The sequence below is a fragment of the Corvus moneduloides genome, chromosome 28 (genome assembly GCF_009650955.1).
Source record: "Corvus moneduloides isolate bCorMon1 chromosome 28, bCorMon1.pri, whole genome shotgun sequence".
NCBI classification, from domain to species: domain Eukaryota; kingdom Metazoa; phylum Chordata; class Aves; order Passeriformes; family Corvidae; genus Corvus; species Corvus moneduloides.
In genome coordinates, this window is record NC_045503.1 from 3,031,795 (window position 1) to 3,044,524 (window position 12,730).

General features: G+C 56.3%; 1 protein-coding gene across 3 annotated transcripts; it reads left to right on the plus strand.

Annotated features, from left to right (window-relative positions):
* Positions 1-114: 114 nt before the first annotated feature.
* On the plus strand, positions 115-11,932 carry BSG (basigin (Ok blood group)). 3 transcript variants are annotated; one of them, XM_032092801.1, is made up of 9 exons: positions 140-240; positions 4,225-4,572; positions 6,119-6,275; positions 7,541-7,629; positions 8,081-8,208; positions 8,369-8,642; positions 10,544-10,556; positions 10,884-10,953; positions 11,124-11,932. In XM_032092801.1, exons 1-8 carry the CDS (start codon positions 159-161, stop codon positions 10,939-10,941), a joined length of 1,149 nt encoding a protein of 382 aa, XP_031948692.1. In that variant the 5' UTR covers positions 140-158; the 3' UTR covers positions 10,942-10,953; positions 11,124-11,932. The 3 variants fall into 3 exon arrangements, with proteins under 3 accessions (XP_031948693.1, XP_031948692.1, XP_031948691.1); XM_032092800.1 differs by having other exon boundaries at positions 141-240; positions 10,532-10,556; XM_032092802.1 differs by lacking the exon at positions 4,225-4,572 and having other exon boundaries at positions 115-240; positions 10,532-10,556.
* Positions 11,933-12,730: the final 798 nt, after the last annotated feature.

Sequence of the window (12,730 nt, forward strand, 5' to 3'; positions counted from 1 at the left end):
GGCCGCGCCGGGCCCAATGGGCGTGGTCTGATGGGCGCTGCGCCGTGCGATTGGCTGACCGGAGGGGCGAGGGGGCGGGGCCCGATCTGGCCCCGCCTCCCCCGGTGCCCCGGTCGCGGTTATAGCGCGCGCGCGGCGCGGCGGGGGCGCGTGCGGAGATGGCGGCGGGCGCGGCGGGAACGCGCGCGGTCCTGGCGCTGCTCGTCTTGTGCTCGATGGCCGCCGGCGCCGTGGGGACAAGTACGGACGGGGCTGGGGGGGCTCCGGGCTGGGGGGGCTCCGTTCAGGCGGCCCGGGACGGCGGGGGGTTCGTGGGGGTCCACTGGGGGGCTTCGGGGAGGGTGGGACGGAGGGGTGTCCTGCGGGGGCTCCGAGTGGCCTTGGCAGGATCCCGGCCCCGTGGGTGGGCTCCGGGCCGGGTCCGGGAGCGGCAAGCGTGGGGGGAGGAGCGGCGGCGCGGGCGCCTGCGGCGGGGCACGTCCGCGGCGGGCGGGGCCGGGGCCGGGGGAACGGAGGCGCCCCGGGGCTATCGGGGGATGGCCGGGCCGGGCCAGGCTCGGCGCTGCTGCCGGGCAGTCCCGGGGCTCGGACGGATGATGCCCCGGCGCACCGCGTGCTCACCGATCTCTTTAACCGGAGGGGGGACGGGGTTCGCCGGTGCTTTGAGCCGCGCTGGGTTGTTTTCTCCTTAGGAAAACCGAGGAGTTTATTCCCCCGCAGCCGCTTCTCCGGTTTCCACGGCTGAGGAGCAGCACCGGGTCCCCGGGCTTTAAACCCTAAAGATGTTGACGATGATCCCCGGGGCGGGAGCGGGTCCGGCGCGGGGCGGCGGCTCCGGAAGCCCCCGGGTGGGCGCTTAAAGCGCTTCCCGCAGGGGTGAGCGGGGTCTGCTCTGTGCTGGGGCTCCGCGTTTCCCCTTCTCCGGTTTCGGAGGAGCTTATGGCAAACCCGGCCGTGTTGTCCCCGCAGGACTCCGCAGCCTCTGGATCAGCCCCTCGTGCACGAGGTGCAAATGGAAGAGGCTCGGTTTGGTCGCCAGTGGCAAGCAGCTGGTCCTGGCTGTTCAGCATGTTGGGTACTAAACAATTTGTAGCCTGTTTGTGCTTAATTCAGCATAGTAGAACCAAACTCTAAGAATGAAGGTGAAAGAGTGGGAGGATCCTGGAAGTGTCTGCTCTGATAGTTTCTTGCTACAGAATTACATTTTAATTCTGCGGGGCAGAGCCTCCTCCTAAACCTCGCACTTACCACTTGGAGCTGCCCAGTTTGGCTGCATTCCGCTCGTTCTGTGGCTCTGAGGGTTTCCTCCCAGCACCCTCCTGCATGGGGACTGGCACCAGTGGGACATGGAGGAGGCAGTTCCTATCCTGGATCTGAAAAGCCCTGGAAGGACGAGCTGGCCCATCAGTTGTGTAATGCCCATGTCCTGCCTGGCCATGCCTGAGCTTGATGTGGAGCTGTGCTGGTGCCTCGAGGGAACAGAGTGGGGGCTGAAAAGTGGGGCTTGGCCTCTCAGCACTGTTTAGGTTTGGCTTTATGGAGCAGACTGGGGTAGCAGCTCACTCCAAGGACCAGTGGGTTGGAGCATAGGTCGCTATGTGCCTGGACTCTGTGCCCTCAGGGGGAGGGACTCTGACTTTGACCTGGCTGTGTGAAGCTTAAGGGCAGATTTTGCAGCTATTTTAAATGGTAAAAAGTGTTAAATCTTCAACTATCCCCTTCCCAAGCTGAGAAACAAAGGCCAGGCAGGAACAGGTACTCTATGGGACAGTGGGGCTCTGGCCGAGCTCGGCCACCCCAAGCACGTCCCACTGCTGTTAACACCCCGAGGACTCCTCCCTCTGCGGGGGAGAGAGGTTGTTTTTAGTTTGAAGGTGACTCTGGAGAATGTTATCTGGTCTCTCTGCCTTCCCTGCTGTCCCGCTGGCTCAGATACCGCGCTGTGCCTGGGGAAGCATCCGGCTCAGCTCTCTGAGGAGCGTCTGGGCTTTGGGAACCGAGTCCCACTTGCCCGTCACCCTTTGGAAAATGTGGCAGCAGCCCTGATCGATCCCAGTGGGTTGGTGCTCGCCACGCTCCTGTGCCTTGGGCTCGACAGGCGCCTTCCCCAGCCCAGAGAGCCCACGACTGGGATTGCCTGCTCCTGGCTTTCTGGTGGGGACAGGGAGGACATTAATCCCATGGGAATGCGAATGGTACTCACTGTTGCTGCTGCTCGCTGGAGCCTTTTAACCTGTCTGAACTACACGAGGTACCCTCTAACTCGGAGCAAATAACCTTGCACAGCTTATTTTGTCAGCGTACAGTAATCACCTTGTAGCTGTAAAACCCTTGATCTTTAGCAGCTCCCGCTTTAACTCGGGCCGCAGCTGGAGCGGACGGGCTCGTACAAGTGCTGTGGGCTGTTCCAGGGCTTGTCAGGGTTGGGAGTGTTTGATCACAGGCCTGTGGTGTGAAAAACACCTTCTGGCACGCAGGTCAGTGGTTCTAGGAGTGGAAGCCAGCTGATACCCCCATCCCATAACATCTCTGGGTACCCCTGAACCTCCCACTTGGTTAAAATTAGTGTCTGCCTTCTCCTGAGAGTGCCTTGGTCACAGATGAGGGTCCTTTTTCTTTCAGGCACGCTTATTCTTCAAGACTTTCAAAGCCTTAGTAGGTAAAGCTAGTTTTTCCTTTGAAAAATGTGGAATTGACTTCTTTAGGAGTCAAGCTTAGCTTACAGGCTAACTTGTGTCTTCCTTGTGTTTGAGCAAACTTGGGTTTGTGGCACTGATTTGTTCCTACTCTCACAAAAAGCAGCCTTAGGATTTCTTGTTAAAACGTCTTCAGGCATTCAAAACCCCCCAAAAAACTCTCCTAAGCCCACCTCCTCTGTGCCTGTACATCACGGTGCATCCGTGGAGGGTTGCGTATAATCACAAAGTGCTTTTAACTGAGCAAATTAATTCCTGGAAGATTCTTAGGGTGTGAGCTGCCTGTTAGCACAGGAAGGATATGTCTCAAGCTGAACTCCTTCTTCTGAAATGTGGCTGGGGGTGAGTCACGTAGTGACCTCAACCTGTGCCTGATGGCTTTTCCCAAAGTGGAGCTGCTGAGCCTCCCTTCCTGCCTGCCCCGGGAAGGGCTCCTGGAGCTGTGGCCACTGCCCCATGCCTGCCCTGGAGCCCGAAGGCATTTGGCAGCTTCACTCCCTGCAGCTCACGGACTGACCTTTGGACTGGCTGATTCCAGCACTGAACCCTCCGGCCTCTGGCTGCAAGGCAGAGTGAAAAATACCCAAATTCCAGCCTGCAGCTGCTGCCTGCGCCTCTGGTCTGTTTGTTGCCAGTTCAGCTCTGCAGGCTGGTCTTGCCCAAGATGAAAAGTCAGATTTCACTGTTTGTATGACAACAAATTTACACATTTCCTCGCCTGGCTCGTGACATCTTGCAGACTGCATGACTTTCCTCTTCCCCTAGAAAAGTTCTTACCATTGGGGTTGTGCTCAGAAGTTCCTGCTGGGCACCTTGGGGAGCTGAGGGATGGAACAAGGGTGTGAGCAGGCGAGGGGCCGGTACGTGTGGCTGTGCCACAGCGCAGCGAGGGGGGGCCTGGGCCCCAGCCAGCTCTGAATTACAGTCAGGCAGCCCGGGGCTGTGCAGCGAGGGGGAATGGACACGTTCCTCCTGGGGCCACAGGGGCACAGTGAAGCCCTTTTCCCATTGGGGTTGTCTTAATCAAACTGGCTGGGAGGGGGCTCGGTCAGGGTCCTGCTGCCTCGCTGTCCCCAGCCTTCCATGGTGAGGTGATCTGTGCAGCACCTTGCCAGAGCACAGGCTGGGGAATATGCAGGCTGTGTAAGCCCTCGAAACACAGATCTGGTCTTTCCATCCTGAACTGCAAGCACTGGGGGCTGGACAGGGGTCAGGGAGCGTTGCAGCCCTTGGGCTGTCCCTCAGAGCAGGTGGGCGATGCCAGGGGTGTCCAGTTTGGATAGTGGCGCACACCAAGTGCTGGTTTTGTCTGCGCTGGTTTTGCAGCGGAGCCACAGGAAATGCAAGTGAGCAGCCCTGTCTGAGCCAGGCAGAGTTCAGAGTGTGGAGGGGAGGGAGGAAGGAAAGAGTGCACTGATTTGGAGACAGTGTGCAGCCTCTTCTCAGTCACCAAGGGTTATTTTTGCTTGTGGAAGGTGAATTCTTGCTTTGCACTAACACTTTGCACTAATACCTCTTCAACTCATAGCTGGTTTTATAAAGTCACCGCTGTCTCAAAAGAGACTGACTCAGGACAGCGTGGAGTTGTACTGCGAGGCGATTGGCAATCCCATCCCTGAGATCCAGTGGTGGTTTGAGGGGAACGACCCCAATGAGACCTATGCTCAGCTCTGGGATGGCGCACGGCAGGACCGTGTCAAAATCAACGCCACCTACAACCTGCACTCTACCAGCACCATCTCCATCGCAAACCTCACGAGCGACGACTCGGGCATGTATGAGTGCCGGGCTAGCAACGACCCCGACCGCAACCACTTGTCGAAGAGCCCCAAAGTCAAGTGGATCCGTTCCCAGGCGAACGTTTTTGTCATCGAACGTGAGTGGCCACGCCGAGGCCTTGGCACTTGCTCGGACACTGGTGTCTTGAGTCTCCCGCCATGCTCACCCCTGCACCTGTGTCCTGTGGCTCCCGAAAGCTCCCCCCACCTTCCCACCCCAGCTGTAGAACTGAGAGACTCCCACCCTCTGTCAATCTCCCCACCACCTGTGACTTGACCCGAAATGGCCCTGCTCAAAAAGGGTTGTGGCTTCCCAACCAATTCGCCCTCCGGCAATCCCGCGCCTTTTTCCGGAGCCAAAGAACCTGGAACCTGCCGCTTATTCCCGAGCGCCTCCGAGCCCTGGTGCTGGCTGCAGAATTGAGCCTCGATTCTGTGGTCGACTCTGCCCTAACCACCACTGACCAGCGGCCCCTCCCTGCGGCTCGTACAGCTCCCGCTCCTTCCAGCAGCCCTGCTTTGAGCTCGCTTCCGTGCTGGTGAACCCAGACTGTTGGGGAAACAAATCTTGCTTTGAGGTCTGAGATTGCAACCATTTTTGAAATGGCCGTGTCTGCGTGACACTTGAGTGTGATGTTGTTGCTTGTCCCGTGGACGTGGCCGGGTTCCCTCTCGCAGAGCGAGCGGGCGAACGCCGGAGCGCCCCGGCTGCTTTTGGTGATAGAAACCTGGGAGGGAGATTAAAGTCCTGCTGAGGTCTTCCCATGAATCCTGGAGTTAGGAGAGCTGCCTTTTCAGCAGGAATGTGCTAGGGAGTACGGGACTCCAGCAGAACCCTTCTTCCAGTGGAATTTGGATAGGAGGAAAAGGAAAATGCCTGTCAGCCCTGGCAAAAACTGTTCCTTCCGAGGGATGGAGATGGGGTGGAAGGGTAGGGACTGTAGTGGCACTTGGGGCTGTGTAATGGTGCAGCTGCCTTCTCAGACAGCCTCCTACAAGTAGAAATGCCTGAGTCATCTTAGGCTGCATAATTTACTGCTGCCTGGCACATCGAGGCCCAGGACCTCTTGGAGTCACGGCTCTGTGTTCTCCCTGGAGTCATTCTAACTAAACCCTTTGAGCTGCCTCAGGTGACGCACGTATTGCTGCCACATGATCTTGTCTGCTCCCCCTCACAACAGAGGGTCCTGGCTGCCCTCTGTGCTACCTGGAGGTGTCTGAAGTCGCTCAGGTGCTGGGAGGTGTTGACACAGGAGCTCTGTGGCGGCTCACAGCAGCAGAGAGCCGTGCTCTGCCCTTCAGAGTGACCTTTTCCATTGCTTATTGAGCACTGGGCTCTGCTGGGGCTGCACCCGGGGTAGGGACAGCGGAGGCTCCGAGTGATGCAGGACACGGCAGCGATCCTGCTCGTGGGGGGAGCAGCTGCAGGGCCAGCGTGGCCATCCCAGGTCCACTCAGGCCTGGTCACCTGGCGCTGGGGACTCTGGTGCTGGCACAGTCAGGTCTGGTAGGGAGCTCTGTGAAGGTAAGTGGAAGCTGGGAATAGAGACAAGGAGCCGTGGGGTTTGCATTGCAGGTTCTTGGGCACCACGTCGGCTCTGCCGTACCCCGGGTTAACTTAAATCAAATTCTTTATGAATGCAGGTCCAGAAATTGCTACTCAAGTCTCTGAGAGTTCTGGCAAGCTGACCCTCAGCTGTAATGTGTCTACACCACAGCTCGCCATCACGGGCCACAAGTGGATGCACGGGGAGAAGGTCCTGCTGCAGGATGAGGGCACGAGTGCTTTCACCAGCTACACGTGAGTGTCAGAACCTGAGCAACGGGCAGGGCAATGTCAGAACCTGAGCACGGGCAGGGTTTTTTCCCAGAAAGCAGCTGGTGTTTGCTGTCAGCTGGAGCCAGGGCTGAGTTCTCACAGCCCTGCTGATGGGATGGGGCTTTGGGACTGTGGAGCATAAAATGAGTTAAACAGAGTTTTGATAAGGCCCAACACTCTCCTTTATGGGGAGGAGGGGAGCAAAAAAGGGGAGGAAGGGGCAGTTTTGTACCACAAATATCATCTTAGAAAGAGATTTCCTGATTTTAAGGAGGTCTTCAGCTGGACTCTGGTTATTCAGTGTTCCAGAGCTGTTCCCCCAGAGCTTTGAAGGAACCCTGCTCTGGGCAGGCCACCAGCTCCCCACTCCCTGTGCATGGAGTGAGAGGCTCCAGTGCATGTTGTCTCTCCTTGGGGCTTTATGTCCTTTCCCAGAGTCCGGCCGTTCTCCCAGAAGGAGCTGGGGAGCTGTGGCGGGCCGTGGTCCGTGCTGGGTGCGGGAATACCGGCCTTATTGTGGCAGTGCAGTGAGCTTTCCTTTCTGATTACAGTCAGGCCTGGCTGGCACTGACCCAGCAGCTGTGGAGGCATCGTGTCCCTTTGTATGGCAGTGCCGACGTGCCTGTCTCCCCATAGCAACAGGGAGCTGAACAAGGATTAAAGTATTTATAACCCAGCCTCCCTCGCGTGACCTCAATTCCTCAGCTGAGTGGTTTTTGGAAGTGGGAAGCGCCGTGCACGGCAGAACTAACAAACAGCCCCTTGTCCCAGTGCAGCCATGGGACAAACTCTGTGGGCCCCTTCCCTCGAGTGGGTATTACTGAGCAGCAGAATGGGATGTTTGTTGCAGGGCTGCATAATCCACTAAATCTCATTGCAGCAGCTTTACAGGAAGGAGAATGTGAGAGTTTTTCCCGATGTGAGGATCAATCCAGAGCAGCCCGGCCTGGGTGATCTTTGGCACTGCTTTGCCCTGTGTTTCACTGGGCTGGAACAGTGATCACTGGCTTGACAGACCCGTGTCACGTGTGGTGCGCATGGAACCCTCTTCTGCCACCCTCAGTGTGTGAGGAGAGGAAAGCTGGGTTGCTGTAGGTGCACGGTGCCGCACAAATACTCTGCTGGAATGGGGGACATTTACTATGCAGGAGGTTGCTGATGCTTGTGGGTGTGTGATTCCGTGGGTCTGGAGGTCTGTGTCTGTGGATAAGTTGTGCTGGATGCTTACCTGAATCCCGTTTTTGTAGAATCAATGGGAAGAGGGAGGAGCACTCCGGCATCTACGAGTGTGTCTATGAAGCAAACCCGCAGATAAGAGGACAAGTGAATATTTCGGGTAATTTCATCTGTTTGCTCCTGGGGTCTGAGGAGGGGCGTGGGGAAGCGATGATCTCCTGACCACTTTGCTGGGGTGTCTTTTCAGCTGCTCAAAAAGCTGCTCCCAGCCCTCATCTGGCTGCAGGGCTCTGCTCTCTGAGAGGCAGTGCCCTTATCAGGCCATTCCAGCGTCTGCAGGGTCAGCCCTGAGATCCTGCATTAAACCAGCCTTCTGTGGGCATGTTCCCACAGGAATAATGGACAGAGATAATACCCACTGGACAAATCTGTTAGAGCCTTTCCTGAAGCAGCTTGATGCACTTTCCTCTCTGAAAATGCCAAACTAGTGAGAGGAGCAGCCTGACTGAGGTTTTGGGGTAGCTGATTTTGGTGAGGTGGGCTGCAGGAACCACAAATCTATGTGATTTCTCTAACGAGATGTCCGAATTTTTTTTTTTCCTCTTGCCTAGTTGCCCCTCAGGTGGTGGCCTACAAGAAGTCCGAGCATGGGAATGAGGGGGACACGGGTGTGCTGGTCTGCAAGAATCCCTCTTTCCCTGCTGTCACCACTTGGTCCTGGCACAAAAGTGGCCACGGGGTGAGTGCTGTGGTTTGCTCCTTCTGCCCTCCTGCCTACCTCACTGCCCAGCTCCTGTGCCACCGGAATTGTTGCAAAGCTCAGCTCTCCCAGCACGGAGGATTTCTGTGGTGGTCAGTCAGCACTACCCTGAGACCCCTCTTCTTCCTCCTCCCTCCAGCTCCTCGAGAACGCCTCTGGGCGATACATCATCAAATCCAGTGGCAACAAGACAGAGCTACGCATCCTTAAACTGGATATTGAGCAGGACACAGGCGACTATTTCTGCAATGGCACCAACTCGTTCGGCACTGGGGATGCCACGGTGAACCTGCGCGTCCGCAGCCGCCTGGCAGCGCTCTGGCCCTTCCTGGGCATTGTGGCAGAAGTCCTCGTTCTTGTCACCATCATCTTCATCTATGAGAAGAGGAGGAAGCCAGATGAGGTTCCTGATGGTAAGAGGCACCTGGGTTTGAATCTTTCTGAGGAGATCAAGTAACTTGCAGGGTGCAGGCAGGATGGGCTTGTAGGGAGTTCTGAGGTCCCTTTCTCAGAGGAGGGGTGGTTTGAGGGTACTTGAGAAGCCAGTCTGTACCATGCCACTTCAGCCGTGAAGCTGCCTGTAATTGCGCTGTTTCACAGTCCTGCAGTGAGATCTGGAGCAAGAGAGGATTCTGTGCAGGTCAGCCTGACCCTTTGCCTCACCAGTTCCTCTGCTCTTTGCTCAAGTGCTGCCCATGAGTGTCTGTGGGGCTGGATTTGCTTTGGCAGCTCCCACACTGGACAAGGTGGTTTGTAAATAAGTGCCAGAGCTTTTGTGGTGCTGCAGAACTGGGAGGGACTGTGTCAATGGCTCTGTAAGACCAGGCTTAGCTTAACTTATGTTCAGTTCAGGATGTTTTGGGTCATCAGATCCACATATCCTGGATCTCAAAGACCCGGTACTATGTTTAATCTGTTCTGGAAGCACCAGCTCCTCCCTTTCCTTATCAGTGAGGATCTGCATTGTGTCAGCTCACGGCCTCCTTTATCTGATCCCGTTAACAATGCAGTGTGAATGCTCTGTATCCTTCCTGCCCAGGATCCTGCAGGGCCCCTGGCCCCCTGCGAGGGAGCAGGCTCAGGAGAGGTGCAGCAGAGGGGCTAAAGATCAGATCCCTCCCCTGACTTCAGGGCTCTGAATTCCACTCCAGGCAGTTTCACAGGCAGATGTTTTGCCCTCTGACACACCTGGCTGGAAGGCAGGTGCTGTCTTAAGGATGTTGTAGCTGTGTCTTCCAGCAAAAACACTGTGGTGTGATCTGGTTTGTGATGGCATCAGTCCAGTCCAGGTCTGTGGAGTGCTGACCTGCCAGAGCTGTAGCAGATGCTTTGACAGACAGGTGAATGTGCTGAAATGTCCTGATGCTCCTTGGTCAGAGGAGCTCAAGTTCCCAAGTGCTCCTGGATGAGGATACAGCATCACACACCCCTTTGGTAAACACACACGGCTTTACACTTCCTTGGGATAAAGTGGTTCTCTCTGCCCCAAAGTCTCTGTAGCTTTGCCCCTCCTGAAAGGTGACAGTGAGGCCTGTCTGACCCAGTTCCCCCCAGTACTTTCTGTGAACTGGACACTCCTGTCACCTGACATGGGGTGGGGACAGTCTGGCCTGTCTTTGGGGTGATATCCTTGCTGGTGTTACCTATCCACTCTTCCTTTCTCTGCTGCTGGGTGCCACCTCACATGGTAAGTAGAAGGTAGTTCCAGCCATGTGTCTGCCTCCGTCCTCTCACCAGCTGTGAGCAGATCCTGGTGCCCAGGGCAGCCCCAGTGCCCGGAGCGTGGGACTCCAGGGGATCCAGGGCTGGAGAAGAGGTGATGGGGAGCCAAGGAGACAACTGGGAGCCTCCTGCTGGGAGGTGGGAGATCTCAGGGAGCTGGTGAAAGGCCGCAGGGCTTGGCACGTGTTGGCAGAGGTGTTTCCTTAGCTGTGCTGCTCAGAGCGTGGTGTGCAGTGTTTGTTTTGATATCACAACATGTGGGGAGGGAGAAGGGCTTCCTGCTGCTGCTGCTTAAAGCCCCATTCCTGAAACATCCGGTTTGGCTTCCCCTTTTCCTGCTGTGAGTATGCTGGGATCTGGGAACCATCCCAAGTCCTGGTGCTGTGGGGACGAGCACAGGGGATGGATCAGGGCAGCCGATCTCACCAGAGGAGCTCTACCCTCCCCACTTTTTAAGTGGTGGTGGAATGGCTGCCTGGAATGCAGTTCCCACTGCTTTAAGGGGAGGCAGAGGTCACTGTGCATGTCCTCTTCCCTGACTGTATTTTGTTTTTTCTTTCTGTGCTCTCCTGATGTGAAGATGATGATGGAGGCTCTGCACCACTGTGAGTACCTTGCCTCTTCCTTTTTTGCCAGATTTGTACTGGCAGATCCCATCCAGCCAGGGAATCTGCTCCGAAGATAAAAGCTGGCTGGTGTGGGATAATACTCAGTGTGCTGGGCAGGGAGATGTCCCCCCATGGTTCATTTAATGTCCCCATGTGTGAACCACACATACCTGGGGGTGGCACCTGGGGTGGCACCGGTGCCTGACACTGCTCTGGGATCTGATCTGCACCCTCTGCTTGGACCTGAATGACATTAATGGGTGAGGGGTGGTGGTGGGGGAACTTTCTGCTCTCCCTTCCCTCAGACCCCTTCTCCCTTCCCAGGAAGAGCAATGCCACAAACCACAAGGACAAGAACGTCCGCCAGAGAAACGCGAACTAAGAGCGGGGCCGGGTGAGTGCCAGGGCAGAGCCTGGAGCAAGAGCTGCAGTGTCTGAGTCTGCTGAGGGTCTCTGGGAGAAACCAGGGGCTCTTCTGGCCCACCATGGGCTCCATCAGCCCCTTCTAGCCCAGTACTGGTGCAACAGGGTTTATCTAACTGTTTTTTCTTTCTCTCCTGCCAGGTGATGTGTAGATGAAGAACTCGTCTGGACAATTTTGTTTTCTTCTAATTTTTTGGTAAAATAGCACCATGGAGTATTCTAGTGCGTCCTTGCGATTCAGTTACTTCACTTTCTAAAGAAACTTAAGTTGTAGAGTATAAAATACACTTTTTTTTTTTTTTTTTTAAAGAGTCGTGGGAGGGTTTTTCTACCTGTAAATGTAAATCCTTTGTTCCTGGTAGTCTAGATCTCTGGCTGTCTCTGTCCTAGGTTATTTCATGTTGGTACAGAGTGGGGAGGGGGGGGTGGGAGTGCAGCTGTGTCCCACCTGCTTGTGGGGTGAGGGAGGAGCTGCTTTGGTGGCTGTTGGGAGACGACCTGATCTGACCAGAGGGTTCAGGAAGAGGGTTCTATGTCTTTCCCAGTGCGTCACCAGGAGCAAGGCTGCACCTTTCCCTGGCAAAGGGCACGTTCCTGGCATGTCCCTGTCAGAGAGATTCCCAATCAGCTCCTGCCGAGCTGTTCTTGGTTACTCCAAAGCAGGCAGCCCAGGAGCTGGACGCTGGATAAATGATTGCTGTAACTTATTCCATGGGTTGTTCATGTCTCTGCAGTGGGGAGGGGCAGGCTGAGCCGGGGCTGGGGGTGGTTTTAAGGTTTTAACAGCGCGTGCTTGTGCTTGAGCCATTGCGGTGTGTGCGTGACGTGAGGGGCCTGTGAACAGACAAGTGCTCAGGGGGGAGTCTTAACACCTTTACTGCTGGGTAGCATTGAACTGTTCCATCTGTTAACACTTCACAAATAAAGATGATTCCTCTCTCTTTTTTCCACCTCTGGACTCTGGTCTCTTCCCTCCAGGCCCCCTGATCCTCTGGCTGCAGAACATGATGCTGTGTCTCGGTTTGGTGCCAGCTCTGGCTGCCCTCTTAATTGCTGAGGAGATGCAGCTGGACGGGTGTAAAAGCCTTCATGGAGGGGAGGGAGGGGTGTTCCCTGCTCTGCAGAGCCTGGAGGAGTGTGGGGCCCTGGGGCACATGCCTGTGTGGGACAGTCTCACCTTACTCCCCTCCACAGTTCCTCAGGTCTTGTGCCTGTGGGCTCAAGGATCAGCTCCAGCCTTGAGGAGCCCTCAGAGGCCCTGCTGTTTGTGTGTCTCATGCTTCTCCAAGCAGGCTTTCTAGGTTTGTTTGGTTTTTTTCCTGCCCTTTGCAGCAGGAGAGAGCAAAGGTGTGAGATTTTTGTGCCCAGAGCAGGGCCCTGGGGCCAGGACAGGATCTGGTGGCGAGTCCCTTCTCTGCTGCCAGCCCTGAGCTCAGGGGCCTTCTGCCAACATTCCTGCCCCTGGACAGGCAGCAGAGGCCATGGGCTACCCTGTGCTCCCAGCTGGCCTAAGGTGCCCCTGCCTGCTCTGCTCCTTGCCAAGTGACTGAACCATGGCCTTGCTCTGTAGCCAGACACTTGTCCCTGCCTGGAATGGGACAAGGGGGGAGCGTGGCTGTGGTGGCCACCCTGTGCCCAGAGAGACGGTGGCAGGTCTGGTGGCAGTGCTGGTAGCCTGGTGCCGTGGTGCCTGGGTCTGTCCTGCCCGTGCCTCTGCCTTGCTGTGCCATGTAAATGGGTTACACAAG

Coding starts and splice junctions, on each gene's coding strand:
- BSG (XM_032092800.1), top strand. CDS start 159: ATGGCGGCGGGCGCGGCGGGAACGCGCGCGGTCCTGGCGCTGCTCGTC. Junction 4,573..6,118: donor GAACGTTTTTGTCATCGAAC/GTGAGTGGCCAC, acceptor TTATGAATGCAG/GTCCAGAAATTGCTACTCAA. Junction 7,630..8,080: donor AGGACAAGTGAATATTTCGG/GTAATTTCATCT, acceptor CCTCTTGCCTAG/TTGCCCCTCAGGTGGTGGCC.